The 19,558-nt window shown below is 37.1% G+C and overlaps 1 protein-coding gene across 3 annotated transcripts in view; it reads left to right on the top strand.

The window, feature by feature from the left end:
• Positions 1 to 19,226, top strand: part of thsd7b (thrombospondin type 1 domain containing 7B) — a 208,933-nt gene extending 189,707 nt beyond the window's left edge. For all 3 annotated transcript variants that reach the window (XM_023337353.1, XM_023337355.1, XM_023337354.1), the window contains 7 exons: positions 2,011 to 2,182; positions 6,487 to 6,660; positions 10,685 to 10,780; positions 12,860 to 12,942; positions 13,308 to 13,503; positions 14,427 to 14,514; positions 14,841 to 19,226. In XM_023337353.1, the coding sequence (XP_023193121.1) occupies positions 2,011 to 2,182; positions 6,487 to 6,660; positions 10,685 to 10,780; positions 12,860 to 12,942; positions 13,308 to 13,503; positions 14,427 to 14,514; positions 14,841 to 14,922 (891 nt within the window). In that variant the 3' untranslated portion in view covers positions 14,923 to 19,226. The remainder of the gene's footprint in view (positions 1 to 2,010; positions 2,183 to 6,486; positions 6,661 to 10,684; positions 10,781 to 12,859; positions 12,943 to 13,307; positions 13,504 to 14,426; positions 14,515 to 14,840) is intronic.
• Positions 19,227 to 19,558: the final 332 nt, after the last annotated feature.

The raw sequence follows: 19,558 nt of genomic DNA on the forward strand, positions 1-19,558 counted from the left end.
AAATTTTCACTATGCTTCATTTCAAAGGGCCAAACTAATACCATGAATAACAGTCATTGGATAAAATCAGTTATATAGTGCTCAAAACAGCAATAATCTCATGTAAGAATTCTCAAGGCTTTTATTTTGAAATTTTCAGTATGCTCCATTTTAAAGTTCTGAACGAATCCCATGTGTAACAGTGCTTTGGATAAAAAAGTCACATAAAGCCAAAAAGCGCAATTACCTGATGTAAAAATATGCAAGGCTTTTATTTTGAAATTATTATTATGCTCCATTTTAAAGTTCCGAACTAATCCCATGTGTAACAGTGCTTTGGATGAAAAAGTCATATAAAGCCAAAAAGAGCAATTACATGATGTAAAAATATTCAAAGCTTTTATTTTGAAATTTTTGTTAAGCTTCATTTCAAAGGGCCAAACTAATACCATGTGTAACAGTGCTTTGGATGAAAAAGTCAAATAAAGCCAAAAACAGCAATTACCTGATGTAAAAATATTCAAGGCTTTTATTTTGAAATTATTATTATGCTTAATTTTAAAGTTCCAAACTAATACCATGTGTAACAGTTCCTGAGTTAAATCAGTTATATACAGCCCATAGCAGCAAATAGTTCTAAAGGCCAGTTCAGTCCTGATCTGTTTCAACTGAGGGTTCCACTATAGATAGAACTACAATGATGCGTATCTGTAGTCCAAACCAGCAGCCAATAGCCTCTTGAGATCCGTTGCTATGGCAAATAATGGTCTCAGCAGGGTGTGAGCTCTGAGCTCTGAGCTGTCAAACACACAATTGTGTGTTTGAGCAAACACGTTTTACTGACAAAAAGCATTGGAAACAAATCCTTCCTGGTCGGGAACCGTAATACATATTCGAAAAGCGTTTGAAGCGTATGACAGGTCAATGTGTCTTCTGCGATAGTCCCGAGATTCATATCTGTACCTCACTCAGAACATTTACAGCGATGAGAGAAAGAAATGTTGTGCCCAGATCTGAAATTCTATTCAAATACATGGGAGAGAGCCTCAGACAGCCTCAGAAAATCCTGTCGCATGACTTTGCTCTGAAGCACCGTGACAGAAAACCGTACGATCTAGATAAATTTCGAAAACATTTTACCGGAGCAGACAGGCGTATCAATGTCAGGACCGATTTTGATACTAATCGTGCGATATTTGTGGGCGTGATGGCGATTTCAAAAATGATTTGGGTTGAAAAAGTTGTCTTGATCTCTCACTCTAATCAGCGAGAGAAGCACTCTAACTTTAGGAAAAATGAGAAACTTTGGGTCGCTTAGAGGCAAATTGTGGACAAACCGTAACTGTTATCGACGAGCCGTCTTCACTTTCGAAGAGATCACAGACGTATCTACAAAATGAAATTTGAATGGCATTTCTACGTGAATTAGTGACGACACAGAAAATCCTCAAAAATAGGGTATTTCCAGGATTTTTCCCATTGACTTATAATGGGGTTTTTTTCGTAGTTTTTTGCGAATTATGTCGCCACGTTAAGCCCAAATCCCACCAAAAGTAATAGCAACAATGGCGTGAATTTTCTGCACGTTTTGATACCTCATTTGTAGGTGTGCACCCAGCGGTATGAGCCGCATTAACGGTTAAATAAAGAACTATAATAATAAAGAGACGCTTGTTGGGTGTAGAGTAATAGGTTCCTGCCATTGCTTTGCATGGCAGGCCCCAATAATAATAAAGAAACTTTTCTTGGGAGAATAGCAATAGGTTCCTGCCATTGCTTTGCATGGCAGGCCCCAATAAACACTGACTGATTAATTGGAAAAATATGGAATTGACTTACAATATGTTTAATTGTTATCTTTACCTATTTAGTAGCTTGGGACTTTTGTGTTTTTTAGCAATTAGAAACAGAAGCAAACAAAGATCTCACATGGAGTTCCTCAAGGCTTCATTCTAGTAATCTTATATATTTTATATACAGTATATATGCATATATATCTAATGTGTGTGTTTTGTATTTGTATTTGTACAGGGTGCAAAATGCGGAGAGGGAGTCCGGAGAAGAAACCTGTCGTGTGTTGTCCACTGGGGGAACTGGCAAGAGTCTCCTCCCCCTCGGCCTGTAGACAGAGAGCTGTGTGGAGATGTGCTGAGGCAGCAACTCCTGCAGGAAATGGAGCAGCCGTGCTTCATCCCCTGCCCAGGCAAAGCCGCTTTACTTTTATTGGATTCCCATATTTGCTCTTTTAATGTATTGGCATTTTGTTTAGAAGAACAACCAAACAGCTTAGGGAGTTAACTCAGATGGTACGTAACTGCATGACTGGAGAAATAATTTATTAGTGGATCAGTTATTCCAATAACTGAAAACTCAATATTTTTTTATAAAGCATTTGTACCTGTTTTCTAAAGTATGGCCCTCTCCTTTGACTAGTTGACATTTTCAGACTCCAGGTAATTGCAAAATCCATAAAAGTCATAATTTCACGAATGGCCCGTTTCACTGAACATAATCCGTTTTGTTCTCCCTGATAAACACTAGAAGCCATTTCTCTCTCATAGAAATGACTGGGAGAATTTTGACTTAAAAACACAGCTCTAGAAGTTGGTTACAGTCTTAACAATTAAACAGATAACAGACATTGTGATCAATAATTTGAGATGAGTTGTTTCTTCAATGATTAGTGTAATAAGCCACGAGCAAATAAAGCATGAAAAAATATTCTGTGTTAATTGAAATAATTAACAAATCATTCTGCCTCAAGCAATCACCTAGTCCTTGGCAATCACTCCACTTATCACAAACACACAATTAATGCCAATGGGAGTGCTGCATGGGGAGAGTGTGTGAATGTAATAAATTTCCATTTGCAAAAATAAAAGCTACATCAGAAGCAATCTAGTCTGGAACAGAGGTAGATTGGACTGAATATTTTTCTTTATTAAAGCTAAAATTATTCATACCCCTGGCAGATTTTGATTTTAAATTGAATTCATTCAACCAACATCTTTATTTCTCACAGGAAATGAGATCAGCGTTTCTCAAAAGTTAATAAAACTGTGTAAAAGGGTTGTCAATTTTCAAAATGATATATATTTTATTGAAAAATGCCATGGCAAAAACAATTTAAACCCTCATTCATCAGTGGAAAAATTATTCTTGTCATTACAGCGATCAAACCTTTCCTGTTATTGCTGAGTAGGTTTTTTGCATTCGCTACTATTATGGTGATTATTTCATCAGTGAGGAGCTACAAATCTATAAGGTTGGAATGGCTACTTGCCATCACCCTAATCTTTAGCTTTGTTCACTGATTCTGAATGTGTTTAAAGTCAGGACACTGGTTGGGCCTTTCCAAGACATTGAGGTTTCTTCATAAAGTCAGAACGACACATGCTGGTAAAAGGTTACTTTAAACTGGAACATGTCCGAGGTTTACTGTAATGGATATACCTCTCTATATACAGCATTTAGAAAAAATTAAGAAACGCTATTAAATGCTTAGTTTAAAAAATTTATCTGATTCTAAACTTTTTTTCAGTGTAAAAGAAATTGATGTAATTACAGATAAAAATCTTTAAGGCAAAATGCAAATTGAAATACTCTCAGAAGGATTTTTTTAGTTGTTTGATGATTTTATCATTAAAGCTCTGTAGCACTTTTTATTATTATTTCATTTAAAAAAAGTTGTTTGGCCTTATTTTGTTGTTCGATTATTTTTACTGTATTTATGTTTTAGAAACTTTTTCAAGGGGGAATAGTTTCAAACAAAATCAGCACGATGAACTGTTTTTTTACTTTTTCAAGATGCAGCATGTTTTTCTTTAAGGACAATGGTTCTGTACTGTTTTACTGGTGATAAAATAGTGATCTGACTACAAAACAATCATCATATGATATTTTTGCCATATCGCCCACTTGTGCTTCCATGTCTCTAACTCTACTTTGGGTGGCTCAGTATAGCTGTTGGCATGCAGTGTCCAATTATCTGAAAAGATGGTTCATCTTTCAGCATCACTTTCTCACATGAAGGTGGTGTATGCAGACTTATTTTGTTTTTCTGCCCACTTCCCGCTAATCAGCATCTGTGTTGAGCTATTTCACATCCAGGCTTTGATTACAAACCAAAGAATAATCGGTTCCCCAAGATCATGTGTATCACTGGTTTTAGACAGATCAAAAATATTATTAAAAATATAATTCTTCATTAAACAACAATGACAAAAGAATGTTTTAAATTAGACAAAAGGTCAGGCTTCCAACAGCAAAGACACTGAAAGACTTTGTGGAATAAAATAATTATTTACAGTGTGTTTACTTTTATTAGAAGTTTATTTAATATTAGTCTTACAATGTTAAATTAGTTTATTATGCCTCACCCGGTCTTACAGAGTCATTGTTTCTCTTTTTAGCCTTCACAGTTTGCCTCAGTGTGTCAGAAGCTTAGCAACAGGCGATAAGTAAATAGTTGTCATACCTTGCGGAGGGACAAGACCAGACCGACGGCGGAGCGATTATTATTAGACAGAATATTCTGTCTGAAACCCATTTTTAACTGAAAGTTGCATTTTTCTCTGTGTGTGTATTAATCTGATTAGCTCCTTGGGAATGTTGGTGGCGACACTCTGTCTGCGGGAGAAGGACAGTATACAGTATATGTAGAGAGGTGATTCCTTTGTCTAGTTAGATCTCTTCTGAGTTCTCCATCTGTGCAGATGTAAAATAAAGCTGTGTTTTGTTCTTTCTCTTTAACAAGGTTTGGACTTTGTTAATTTTTCTCGCTCCACAACTTGTAAAAGTAAGTTGGTGGTAGCATCATGCTAAGGGCCGGTTTCAAAGCCAGGAACTGGCAATGAACATTAGCAGAACATTGTGCTAATGTTCTGCTCAAAGTCTATAGAACACTGACAAGGGAGGACAAACTCAGAGTTCTTCAGCTTAACCTCAAATCAACACAGCTGAAACTCGGATGTAGCCTGGTGTTCCAGGAGGAAAATTACCCAAAATACACTTGACACTAATTCTGAAAGAGGTAAAGCAGAAAATAATCTGACATATTGAGTTTAGGTCTGAGCTCATCCCTATTAAAACTTTGTAAACTGTGCTTAAAAAGTCAGGAAAATACCACTTTCAATGATTTCTACCACATATCCAGATGGAATACATCTATTAACTTCTTAGCTGAAGTGTAAATTAATCAAACATTTTGCTATAACTCGATCATTTTGTTGAGTAAACAAAATGATCAGCCATAATCTTTAATTGAATCTGTGCATGGTAAATAATCAACCTTTTCATTAGAATAATCACCATAGAAACAAGGAGACTGCATCTCACCAATTTGCTGATGTCATTTAGTGACAGTGGAGGTTTTTTATTTATTCCTTAAGCCAAAAAAAGGAGCATTTAATTATTTTCAGAAATGCAGCAGCTGACCAGCTGGCAGCTAGTCTGCTTTACTGTCAACGTTTATCCCTCTACAACGAAGCTTTACTGTGAATCTTTGCATGGCTGCTGCACAGGTAGCAAAAGATTTTAGTTCATTTAAATACTTGTCATTTTTACAAGACACAGTGATTATCATTGATGAAAAGGATTCTCAGACCTGTGTTCTCAGTCATGTTGCCTTGTGAAGCCTTTTGTAAGGCTTTGGTATGAAGAGTAAGTGGTTGCCTGTGCTCATCTCTCTCCTCTGTGATCCTCTGCTTGATTCATCACTCAATCCGCCAATGCAGCGAGTCTTGGCTGAAGATCAGAAGTGTTTGATGCCAAGGGCAGACATGTGTGGGCGTGTGTGTGTGTGCGTGTCGTCATCGTGCATGGGTGTGTTTGTTGGTGTGAAGGTGCCAGCAGGTGAAATGTAAGGTCCAGCAGAAGTGCAGTGGACATACATGCGAGATGCAATGTGCAAACGCTGCTTAAAGCTGTTTAATGCGGCTCCAGCCGCAGCATGTTCCCGCAGATGAAGCTGTGTAAGACAAGAGCTGATGGAGTGAGTGTCTGTGTATGCAGATGAAAGATAATGAGATGCCTGAGTTCACAGATAGTCACTAATGGATGTTCAAGGCAGAGAATCAGAGGCTTTCTCAGGCTGAGAGACGGTGGCTTTGGATGATATTATCGTTGCAGGAGAACCCTACCAAGCGTCACAAAGGATATTTGTGTTTGACATTCAAGAAAGAAAGTCTTCTGTATCATTTATTGGCTCACACACAAAAAACATCAACCAGCCTTTGTCAGACAAATAATTTCCTCCCCTGGGAGACCTGTTTCAGTTATCTTCATCGGTTTTACATCTTACTTTAAAGTCTGACTGTGAAGGCCATATCCATTAATCTGTTTTTGCATTTAGAACATACGTTCTCACAGATGTGTTGTTTTTGATTCCTGTTAAATTTTGCATTGCTTCATATAGTTGGCAATAGGACAGACCAAGATTATTTGTGGATCAGGATCAATCTGTGACTTGATGTTTTTTTATTATTATTATTATTATTATTTGTTCAGGTGATTGCCATTTGACACAGTGGTCCACCTGGAGCTCCTGCCAGCTGATCTGCCTGGAGGGCCGCAGTTTTGAGTCCACCGGTCGCCAGGCGCGATCCAGAGCTGTGATCATTCAAGCCATGGAGAACCAAGGCAGCTGCCCCAGTCAGGTCTTTGAGACCCAGCCTTGCAAAGGTATAAAGGAAGATTGACTTATACTTATTTTCACCAAAAAACTGATAATCGTATTCATAATATAATTAATTCTCTTTACCAAAGCATATAAAAAGTTTTTTTTTATATGAACGCCTTTAAATGCTATTGTATATTTAATTTAACTTTATAAAATGGAAACAAATATATCCATTGATCCTGATAGTCAAGGTTTTGTTGTATTTGTACATTTGTTTCTGTTGTAATAATTGTTGCTTAAAGTGACTTAAAGTCCTCCATACGGCTGTTTGGAGTTCGATTACCGGTTCTTGGGTTGTTTACTGCATGCCTTGCCCTTCTTCCCAACCAGTTACTAATGACTACTGGTCACTATTACCCTAATAACCTTTAAAAATGGCAGAAAAATTGTTAAAACAAAAAACTCTGTGTGTGTATTTATGAGCAAATACCTTTCCTGGAAAACTTACTATATTTTTCAATGAACTTTAGCATTTTTTGCTTGATGTTTAGACAATTTAAATGAATTCGACAGCATTTATTTTGCTGTCCAATAAATGTCCATTAAACTCCAGCTACACACACGAGGGCTGCGATAAAGATAAGATATTTCAACCTTTGACCTTTGAAACTATCCTGAAATGTTTATTGGCTTGCATCATGGCAGTGTGGAGTTGTGTTTGCTACTTGAGAGAACACTTAGGACTCAATATGGATTGAAGATGTCTTCCAGGGTTTTCTAAACTATCTGATAGAAAAATAAACTAAAAGATTATATGATAAAGAAGGTTTTCAGATTGTCAGATGTATTGTAAAATGTAATTTTAGGAGTTGTATTGTAGTGTTATCCCCTATCAGACATCAATCTGATTGATGCGTTTAATGCTAAAAGAGCAGGGGTCTCAGTCCTTGAGGGCTGCCAGTTGAAATGAGTCCCTGGTCTTGAATGAAATAGCTAAATTGCTTCTTTGGCATGCAGTGAAACTTTACATAACTCTGGTATAGAGCAAATAGTTGAGACAAATGTCTTGAAGGAGAGCTGTACCGTTTCTACTTATTTTGGGTCAGCCACAACACAGAGAGAGAGACTCAAGAACGTATTGTTACGTGTCTGGAAAATAGTTGGTGGTATGTCCCACATGTGTTGAATTTAGAAAGATAAAGAAGAGAGACTTTTGATCAAGAATCCAATGTCTTTAATGTCCCTAAGTGATTAATTAAACAGATGTTGTTATATTTAAATCTCACTTCTCGTTATTTTTCCGAAACAGGCATTATTGTTCTTTTTTCTTATTTTGCCTATAAGTCATAATTGTCTGTTCTGTTTTATTGCAGAACACTTGAGTTTGTGTTTTACTGCCAACAGAGCTTGAGATTCAAATAGTTATAAAATCCTTGGCCGTATCCAGCCCCAGAGTGAAATTCCTCATCACAAAGGCCATGCAGTGTTACACATGGTCAAGCTGATGGTTGCGTGTATGAGTTTGAATCGGACATTATCGGTTTATGTTAGTTATGTGGGCTTTTTCTTGTTCCTGCTGATGACTCTTCTATTCTCACTCCTGGTCATTTAATCAGCAATAAAGCGGCTTTAATGCACTTGGATACTAGAAAAAAGGGAACCTTATAAAAGAGTGATGGGAGAGAGAGGATGCAAAAAAGCTTTGGCAAGGAATATTAAAAAGCTCCAATAAATGATTTAGACATAGATATTATTGTGATTTTTTTTATTTTTTACCTCTTGTTAGTTTGCTTTACATTTATCTGAACCCAAAGAAATCTATTTAAACCAAGTTTTAATCCAGATACTTAATACTCATAGTGAGCAGGTAGCATCAGTTCTAAGTGCTTAAATAGAAGTTGCTGGATTTTCATGTTTCTTGAAGGCATTCCACCTCTAACCCAGAGGCTTTTTCTCTTCTGAACACGGCTTGCTTTATATGTAAGCACTCTTTTAAGCACTTGTAATGCCCAGGATGGCTGAGTGTCTACACCAACTTGGACAGAAATAACAAGGTTAGTTTTAGCTGCTCTTGTAGCCAAAGTGCTCCGATGGTAGCAAGCAGGTTCCAGTAAGATTTAGAGAAAATATATTTAGGGAAGCATTGGATTTTACGTCCGATCTCTGGTCTCCTCTTTTTGTAAAGCTTTGATCCTCCGAGACCAAGTTTAATAAATACAAATATCCTTTTAGCAAAATACAATTGTTTTTTCTTGTCTTTCTGCTGCGAGCAAATTTTTGTTGTTTTGTCTGTGGTCAAAGGTCACACAATATAAATAAATAGACAAGGATTTTACTTTCTTAAGCAGACTCTCACAATGACACTTACCTCAGTCACTCTACTAAACATGACTTACTGATGAAGAGAACATGCTACATAAATAGGCAGAAGAAGAAGAGTCTACAGTGAGTACACCCTTTGTACATAAAAGCAATTTTTAAACCTATTTTTGAATGATTTACAATTAATTTGCAGAATTTTATTTTGCCAGCATATTTGGGGTATTCGTCCATACCATAATACCACATCATAACTGAATTGCTACATTGCTAATGCAGAGGTCCCTGCAGCATGTACGTCACTACCTTGACTGTGAAATGTCCAAAAGGCTGCCAACATTTCAAAATCCAGAAAATAACAGAGGTTGAAAGCTTAAATAAACAACTTTGTCTTTTTGTTAAAGCTGCAGTAGGGAGTTCTGAGAAAAACTGTGGTCTGACATTCTGAACAAGTTTTTCCACCAACAATACAGCTGCAGCGTACTGGCAAACTTGAGCTTGATGGTCCACACTGAGCGGGGGAAGGGTGTGAGCATCGTGCAGAAGAGTGTGATTGACAGTGCAAAGACTTTCTTCCTCATTCTGATTGGTTGTTTCTGACCGGGAGCGGTGTGTTTCTGCAAATGGCAGCAGGACCACTGGGCGGAGCCAGAGGAACGTCATACTTTTCACAATGATTTGTGTTATATTCTACTGTAGGAAAGTTGATTCTATTGTTCTCAAAAGCCATTTTGTCAGTTCATCTCTAAATTTATTTCTGTTTACTTTGTGCTTAATGTTTTTTTTTATCACATATGTTTTTAATGTTTACCTTTCTTTATACTAAAAACTTTCTTTTTTCTTATATTTCATGATCAATTTTGTCAGTTTTTGCTGCTTTCATGGCCATACCACAGCAATTTTATTTATAAAGCTCTTTGAAAGAGCAGCAGCAGCAACAAAGTGCTGCACAAAGAAAACTATAAAAATTCAAAAATCACAATCATGTATAAGTAAGGCCTAGGGACAGTAACAATTTAAATACAATACAGCAAATTAAAATAAGCAAGGTCAAACTATGTCTAGCTAATTATTGAAGGCCAAAGAAAAAGAAAAGGCTTTAAGAGGAGTTGTAAAAGTAGTGAAGGAACCTCTCTAATGTGCAGCAACTATTGTGAAGCAGCAGTAGAAAAAGCCCTGAATACCTTCAGACACCCAATAACCATAATAGCCTTCATTTTTTTCTTTTTAATCTGAACACATAAAACTTAAAATTACACATAAGTTCAAATATATTTATTTTAAAATTGTACCCACCGCAGTAACCCTTATGTGTAACTTCAATTCTGTATTTTCTGTGGTGTTACTTTGGTTCTTTTTGAAAGTTTGTCCTAAATTGCAGCTTTGTGTGGCTGCGATTTTTTCAGTCCGACAAATCAGTTCTATCTGTCTTTGCTTTTCTCTTCAAATCAACCTTTCTGTGGACTGTCCCTCAGTAAAATAAGAGCTTTGATTGCAAAAAGAGGCCCATTTCATATATTTTCAACCAATTTTACCTAATTTTATCCAAAGTTGCCACTGTCTCGCATGCTGCCTCAATTGAGGGATTTCTATTTTGTTTTCCTTTTTGTCCTGTCTTTGTAATCATCATATGTCTTAGCTTTATAATATAAAGGTGTAGGCCTGAGGAAAATGGAGGTTAACATCTATAGGAGCCTGAGAACAGATGCGGATACCCAATATAAACTGCTAATGAGGATTGCATTTATCTCTCTGCCATTGCTACAGGAGGAAAATGCCACAGTTACCAGTGGAAAACAGGGGGATGGACAAACAACAAGAGGCCAGTGTGGTGTCAACGCTCAGATGGTGTTAATGTCACAGGTAAAGACTTACAGTCTCCAGTGACTGCTCATAGATGGGTTACATACAATATCTCCTAGGAAAACGGCGATATTGCCTAATTCCTATATGAGTCCAACAGCTGAACGTGTGCTATTTCTGTTTATGTTCCCCTGCACTGACACAGTTGAACCCTTTTTTATTTCATTTTGTGTCATATGGATGTGTGCCACATTAAAGAATAAGTCGGTAGCTCTAAAATAAAATGTGCAGCTCAGACACGAAGTGAATCTCCTTTCATTCTGAAAACTGTCGAACTGAAAACTTTTTTGTCCAGAAGTGGCTGAAGCAGGTGGTTTTGAGTTACATTTAGAAGAAAAGAGCACCTTATTGGATCAGGAGGTAATAGGAAATGCAACATCTGCTAAGATCTGACAGTGCTGAATTGCAAAAGTATCATCTTTCGAGATTCCAAAACTATTAAGCTGTCAGTAGGCTTTGCTTCTACGGATAAGATCTTTTCCAGATATATAACAAAACTAAGATGAGATTGAAACTTTCTGTGCCAGCACATGGACTGTGCTTTCTGTCAGTCACAAATTCAGACAAACATGGAGGCAGAGATGAGGATCCAAGTAGCACTTAAGTTGCAAAAACAAAGATTTTAGGCTTCAGATTCAACTCAGGCTCAAACTCTAAGACTAAAGTCTCATGAAAAATTCTTATCTCATGTTATCAGGAGTGAAAATAGACCAGGAATTGTGGCTCATTTGATTCATAATTAAATTAAGTAATAATTTCCTGATGGATGTCTTTCAAACTGAGCTATGTATTACAGTGGATCCCCATTGTTCAAATTGGTTAGGGACCACAGCCGCCCGAAAATAGCTAAAATCCACAAATACTTGAGAATCACTTGAAAAATTATTATACCTGCCAATATTAATAGTTAAAAAACCAAACATTTGTTAATATGCATTCTAATAAGCAAAGTGAAAACCATCTTAGCACTACTGCAGAAGCTGATATCTACAGTTTTTCTTATCTCCTCTCATCAGCCATGTTTTAAGTTGCATCGCGCTTAGCTGTTTCAGCGTTGTGAGAACTCATCATAACTGAGCTACAGCCTTTCCACCAAACAAGTTAAATCAACATTTGAAAACTATTTTGTATTTATTCATTCAAAAAATAATTTGAAGCTCTGAAATAATTAAGAGTGGCAAATCAAGCAAAAAGGAAACAGATACATTTTGCTAAGTTTTTTTCTGCCGTTAATGAAGTTTGCTTTGACATAGAGGCATATTTATGTCTTCAGAGGGTAACTGTTGTATGTTTTGACAGCCATTCATAGTGTCTTTGCATGTTGAATGTTCTGAAAAAGACAAACAAGTAAGTTATCTGTTGAAATAAACTGAAAGATGGTCATTTGATTTCATAACCTACATATATTTTCTTTCTAGGCAGGCTAGACAGCATACATTTGATGTGAAATATTAATTTTAGTCGCTAAAGACGTGATTTGCTTCTGACTTGGCCATGCTGACTTCTACCAGTGCTTGAAGATTCACTCACACAGAGTAGTTTTAGTACAGTGTTCTAAGAACATTTTACACTTTATTTGATCTGCCTATTCCCACACCAGGGTCAATTGATTTCTTTCTTTTCCTCCCTTTTTAACACAAGTAATCAATAAACCGCACTGAGCTGGGATGCTTTCAATCCATATAAATATAATCACGCATTTGTATTTATAGGAAGTAAACCAGCCTCGGAGAAACAGAACAAAACTACGACTGTTGTGGGAATAAAAAAGCTTTAGGCAGGCTTGATATGCTGTAAATAGCAGGCGAATGTGATCTTATCACTCCAAGGAAGTATTTCTGGCAAATATGAAACCAGAAGGGGGAAAAAAAATGAAAACCTGCTTTGGCAGGGAACCCAAAAGCCCATTGCATTACTCTTTGATATTCTGACATGCAATTTTCTGTGTTGGAATTAAAATGTTCACCAATTGATCAGGGACCCCGATAGGAACCTGAACCCATTAATCAGCTGTGACAGAGCATTAATTTACTGATCAATGGGTAAAGGAACAGAAATAAGAATGTGTTGTCTTCTCAGGGGGGTGTTTCCCACAGAAAAGGCCCACTACCCTTCGACACTGCCATCCTCCGTGCACAAAACCCTTCTCGCATTGCACGCCGGTAAGATTGCTGTGTTTCGACCAGGAAGCTGTGGTCTCTGCAGAGTTTTTTTTTTTGTTGTTTTCTGCTCTCATACTTCTTGGTGGGAAGCTGCATGGATCGTGATAGATGACGTTTTTAATTTCCTAAAGCAGGCCATTAGAAGCTAATTGGATTCATTTAACTATTTGTGTCAGTTAAGATGTACACCTGTGAGATTGTTTAGGGTGGGAATTTTGGGGTGGGGATGAGAATTAATGGCCACAGCTTGATGTTATACTGCCCCTAAGAGTATCCTTACGTAACTGCACTGCACGTCTTGTAAAGTGTGAAGTAACAATTGCAGTAAATGATCCTCTACTGTTTTTGAACTCCTTTTTGTGCAGAGTGGAGTGTGTGGGTGTGAGAAGGGCTACACTGAAGTGATGACCTCGCATGGCTTCTTGGACTACTGCACCAGAACCCCCGGGGTGGACAACAGCAAGAAAGCCGATGTGAAAACTAACTCTGGAAGATTAAAACCCCGGCCGTCTCAGTCCAACGACCTCTTCAGCGAGTGGACCTTAAGGCCCGTTGGCCCAGGTACTGAAATGGAAATTATCTGCAACAATCAATCAGCATGTCTGACATTGTTTCTGCTTCTAAAAATACCCTTCTTCCTATAAAATAAATGGACAAAGGGAAGAGCAAGTGTCTCTTTGGACCTTCCATAATGGCTAAAAATTAATAGGGACCAGATAATGTAATAACAAATTAAACACAATTTTTTGTACTGAATTTCCACACAGAATGTACCAGTATTATGTTTATGTTTATTTAATTTCCCTTTGGGTTTAATAAAGTATTTTTGAATTTGAATTATCTTTATATTAAATCCTAAAATTAGAAATGACAAGAAATGTTCTAAAGTAGATATTTGTCTAAAATGTCATGTGACAAACGTGTTCAGTTTGGCTGTCCTGAGAGCAAATGGCTCTATAGGTTGCACATCCTGTTCTAGATCAATGTCTTTGCACTACTCCTTATTATAATCTGTGGGAAAAAGCACAACGGACTTCATTCAGTACCTTGTAAAAGTATTGAAACCTCTTGAACTTTTCAACATTTTGTCACATTGCAATCACAGAATTATGTGTATTTTATTGGGATTTTAGTCCTGATAGATAATTTAGAAGTTGAAGAAAACTTCTAAATGGTTTTCAATGGTTTATTTTGCAAAGAATAATGGATGGCGTTTTCTGTTAATTATGTGCAAAGCTGGTAAAGAGACACATCAGACGACATAATTTTCTTTCCACTGGACAAACATCCACTTATTTCAAATGGTGTGTCACGCAAACTCCTGCTAGCGTAGTAGTATGTCAAAATGTGCAAATGGTTTTTACACTTTAGCAAGATAATTTGACCACATTAAATATCTTCATGGCGGTATGTGGGAAGAGTTTCATGACCACCTAAATAATCTTTAAATGTCTTTATTTAAAATCTCCCTTTTGATTACACAGATGGAAGAGTAAAGCTGTGGGTTTATGCTGTAGTCATCGTTGGATTCATTGTAGTACTTTTCATCATCACGCTGTCATTCCTGATCTGGTATGTCCAATTCCACTCTCTTCAAAATGTTTTGCGACATACGATTGTAAAAACAGGAGCTTCTTTGTAGGTCTCTCTCTCTCACACACGCACATACTTGGTATGAGAAAAGCATAAACATGGAGAGGCAAAAAGAAATTTCTTTCCTCCAACACAGCCCTGTCAAGTATGAGTTATACTCCTCCACACTACTTTGTCTGTTGTGAGCTCCTGTTATCAGTTAATGAAATTCTTTTTAAAGACTGAAATCAAGTTGGACTGCCTTGTGCTGCACCAAGCTACATGCTTTCTGAGCTTTTTGTGTCTTGTCTCTTGGTGTTTTTTAGCAAGCCATCAAAAACCTCTAAGGCATCTCCTCCACCGCAGAAGCCCTTGACTCTTGCCTATGACGGCGATGTGGACATGTAACCTGGCTGCTGTACCTCATGAGGACATGACGGGCCTTGGGCAGGATTCTGACCTTGTTTGCATTGTTGCCAAGCACGTACCCCGACCTGCTTGAGCCGGGTTATGTTTGCTATAGTAAAGCGATTTGGTCTGCTGTTGACGGCGCAGAATATTGGCCAGATCAAACAAGCGGAGCCAAAGCCAGTTGAGCCAAGACCGAGACATGGACCTCGAGATCCTTTTTTCTATAACTGCCTGCAACATGAACACACGGTCCAAGCACCATTTGCAAATGATGAAGCAAGAAGACTTTCAGGCACTAAAGACAAAATGAATCCACAGGTGAATCTACTGTGGAGGTTTTTGAAGTGTCAACAATCAGAAGGGACCACATTTCTTTGTTTCATTTTTTATTTGTTTTGGAGATGCTCCAGTCTGTAGTTACACATTCTACTGAAAGGTATTTTAATTTTTCTCAATAGTTACTGAACTTTGTAAAAGGTAATGTCACAAGCTCTTTGGATAAACTCTTTTATTTCTTATTTTCAAACAAATAAGATGGTTTATGCACTACGTTAGTGCTGATTCTTTTTTTTTTTCTGATGACTTTTCTAGTGTTTTAACCGTAATGCAAGTCTTAATTTATTTTTGCTGTCTGATTGTGTATTATTGATGATGCAATATGTTGTGTATATGTGGAAACCAAAATCAAAGCCTGCCTCGAGTTTAAGGACAAATGTAATTCGGCTATTTCTCCGTTTTCACGTGACTCCCAGACATAGAAAATAAAATTCAGCAACAAGTTAATGTCATTTTTACTCAATAGGATACCATTTTGGTGCATTTTAGAAGAAAATAATAATAAAAAAACATGTAAATGAAAAGATTGGAAACCAGCATGATTGAAATCACACCTCATACACAGTTTTAATGTAATGCAAAGCAAAACAGCACTTATCTCTTAAATATAAAGGAGAATCACAAAGATGTTGGCTGGATTACTCATGGCATCAGGCATAACATTATGACCACAGGCAGGTAAAGTAAATAACACACACCCTTTCTGTGTGAGGACACCTCTAAATGAGAAAGATTTAGGTGGGAAGTGAAAATGTTTTCCTCCAAATTCATCAGTTAGAAGGAGAAAAAAAGTGTAAGTGAGTGAGTTTGACAAGGGCCAAGTTAAATGGCTATTCAGATCGGTCAGCGCATCTACAGAACTGCAGCTTGTGTAGGATTTTCTCAGTCTGCAGCCATCAGTATCTATCAAAAGAGGTCCAGAAAGGGGACAGTGGTGAACTGATTGCAGGCCCATCAAAGCAGAAGATTGGCTACTGTGGTCCAACACAACAGATGAGCTATGATAGTCAAAATTGCTCAATTGCTGTGTTTCTGTTTATTGTATCTCTGAGTAATTTTGGAGTATGACTCCTGATAAAATCCTAATGGGTATTAGAAATATTCTGCTTGTAGATATTCATTGGCCAGTGATCCCTGCCATGTGATTGGTTTTTCCATGAGAATTATTTTTTTTAACCTTTATTTTACCAGGGCCAATGAGAATAAAAACTTCCTTTAACTCGCCTTCAAGCAAATATTTGTCTTTAGTGAATTATTTTGGAAATACGGTTGTTGTGCTCTAAAGTGACTCTGGTGCCAATCAGTTGTTGAGCCTGGCTAGCTGTATGAATATTTTTTTGGCTACACTTCTGTTTGTTTTAGGCTCCTAAACTCATTTTCTTACAGTAGAGACCAATAGAATATTTCAAAAAATAACTTTAAACCATCAGTTGTCAAACCGTGAAAATGGAAACAAAGTGCAAAACATGTGCAAAGCAGCAAAAATAGAGAACTGGATCACAGAGCAATAGAAGAAGGTGGCCTGGCCTTTGTATCAGGTGGATGGCCAGGTTAGTGTGCACTGCTGTATGATGTATGTTCCACCAGTGATGCAGACCATGTACACCACTGGTGCAGCCTTATGGCTGTGACATATTTCAGCAGCATAATGCGTCCTGCCACAAACCAAGAATGGTTTGAGGTGCTGACTTGGCTGCCAAATCCCCAGATCTCTGTTTAATTCAGTATGTGCTGGACAAATAAGTCCAAACCACAGAGGCCTAACCTGCCATCTTACAGGACCGAAAAGAGCTGCTGCTGACATATTGACTCCAAATACCAGAGGAACCATCCAGAGCCCTAGTGGAGTCATTGAAAAGTTCATTATTTTCATTATGTCAACAGGTTAAGGCTGTTCTGGCAGCAGAAGGGAGACCAACTACTATTAGCCAAATGGTCATAATGTCATGTCTAATCTGTGTCTATTTGTTTTCAAGAAAATTGTTCATAAATCTTCTTTTTTTATTATTATTCCAGACACTGTTTCAATTAACTAACAAAAAGTCAATATTTTGTTACAGCCTGAAGAAAAGATTGCAAATACCAAATATTCATGAGCACGTTAACTAACTTCACTCTCAAATCTGTGGAGTTTTCTGTCATTCAACCCAGTTTATTATCTTTTTCGTTTATTTTCTCTTGAAGCTCAGTGCATCAATGATTTTTAATAAGTTTTCACCTTCACTTCTCTTTTCAACTCAGTGGAGGATCCGTATTTCCTGTGTTTGGTGATTTTCACCAGGTATTAAGCTGTTTCTCATTTGGCCTCCAATAATGAAAGAGATTCACATGTGCATCTCAATAAGTTCGAATATAATTGAAAAGTTACTTTATTTCTGTAATTTAATTAAAAAATGTAAACTCGTGTTTTATAGATTCATCAGACACAGTGATATGAGTGTTAATGTCATTCATTTTAATAATTATGGCTCTCAGCTAATGAAAATCTTTTTCTTTAGAAAATAGAGCATACTACATAATATCAATGGTAAAAAGCAAATTGCATAAATATAATGGCATGGCAATGTTATGACCTACACAGTCATTGTGAAGACTTGACAGTCTTCTTGCCGAGAGTCACTGAAACTCTCCAAAACAAGGTTGGAGCTGGTAATTCAGAGTGTCATATCAAAGCGGAAAGTTGAGTGTAAGAAAAATGCACAAGCAGCAGGGATTTAACCACAGACTCAGAAACAAAGCCTGCTCACAAATTTCAGATTCAAAATTCTCTTCATGCCACGCTGCATTAATCTAGTAACTCATGTTACAAAGGAAGTGTTGACCAAATATTAGGCCAGTCACAGTAACAAATTTTACTTAATAACAAATAGTCCCTGCAATTATAGAGATAAACAATAAAGTTGATTTGTGACCATTTTCAAGTTACAGTATATATTGATAATGGCACAACAATTCAAGTTTGCCCTCTCAAAGTCTAATAAACTTTCATTCTGGAAAGAATACTTTATAGTGTCTTTCAATTACACTGTTAAGATCCAAAATAAAAAACAGAACCAAAAACAAAAATAGTAAAGGAAATAAAAACCACACACCACCAAAACCAGATTGTAAAAATGGATTATGTACTCTCCCTAAAAGAAAATTGCCCTTCAAACAATATTAGCTATAAGAATAGGAATTTTCGATCTCATTTTAATTTATTATGCGATAAATTGTTTATTGGGACAGGCTTAGCATTAAGTGCATGGCCTGATCGGCACATGGACACACTTTTCAGTAAGATCTCAATTTTCTGAGAACTTGAATTTTAAATTTTCAGTAGTTGTGTCATCAAAATTATTTCTTGAAATTTGTCCAGCTGTGTGTATCGAATCTATGTAATCCTCCAGTTTCATCGCCTGTAACTGAATAACTGAAATAATCTAACTTTTCGCTAATATTCTTATTTAATGAGATGCACCTGTTCTTGTGGGTGACCTCATCTTGAATGTATTTATTCAGCCACTCTATAATCCTTCTGGTTGTACAAATATGGTTGTTACGTGTCACAACAACTGTATTTCGGCAGCTGTCTCTGTACGTAGGCATGCTTGATCTATTTTGGCAGAGAGCGCTCCAAGTGGCCTTGCAAAAAGACTCTGTTTCATAAGTTGCCAAACATTTTTAGAATAGTCTCTTCTAGGGCAGTGTTTCTGAGATTTGAGAAGCAAAAAGCACACATGGTAAAAAGTTGGGTACGGAAAAACCCAGATTTTAAGTATTCCGATGCTTTTGACAACATATCATGAGCTAACTAGAAACATTTCTGTTCTTAGATGCTTATGAGATCTCCTTTGGGTGTGTCCGACAGATTGAAAAACATCTTTGCCTACTGTTTACAGTACCTAAGCTATTTGTGTTACTATTGTGTGTACATGGAGAACTGGACAAAATGCAAATAAATTGTGAAATCATGTGAAAATCAAGAAAAGGGCCTGCGTTTCTCTCTCTACCCCCTCTCTGAGAGGAATATGTATAAGACAGAAGCTCCAGACCAGCAAAGATCTTTCATGGCTCCTTGACTTTCAAGTCCTGATACATCTGATATATTGTAATTACCGCAGGCTCTAAAGCAAAGCCCAGAACAGATAAGCAGTTGATAAGATTCATTTTGCCCTCCAGTCAGATTTCCAGTCCGATAGTCCCAGGATAATCCCGGGCTGCGAGCGAAGCAGAGTTTAAATCTTTGTCTCATCTAATTCATTTATTTAATCCTGTCACTTTTGCTTAAGACAAGGCAGAATTAAAACGCTTGTGT

The sequence above is a fragment of the Xiphophorus maculatus genome, chromosome 7 (genome assembly GCF_002775205.1).
Source record: "Xiphophorus maculatus strain JP 163 A chromosome 7, X_maculatus-5.0-male, whole genome shotgun sequence".
Taxonomy (NCBI): Eukaryota; Metazoa; Chordata; class Actinopteri; order Cyprinodontiformes; family Poeciliidae; genus Xiphophorus; species Xiphophorus maculatus.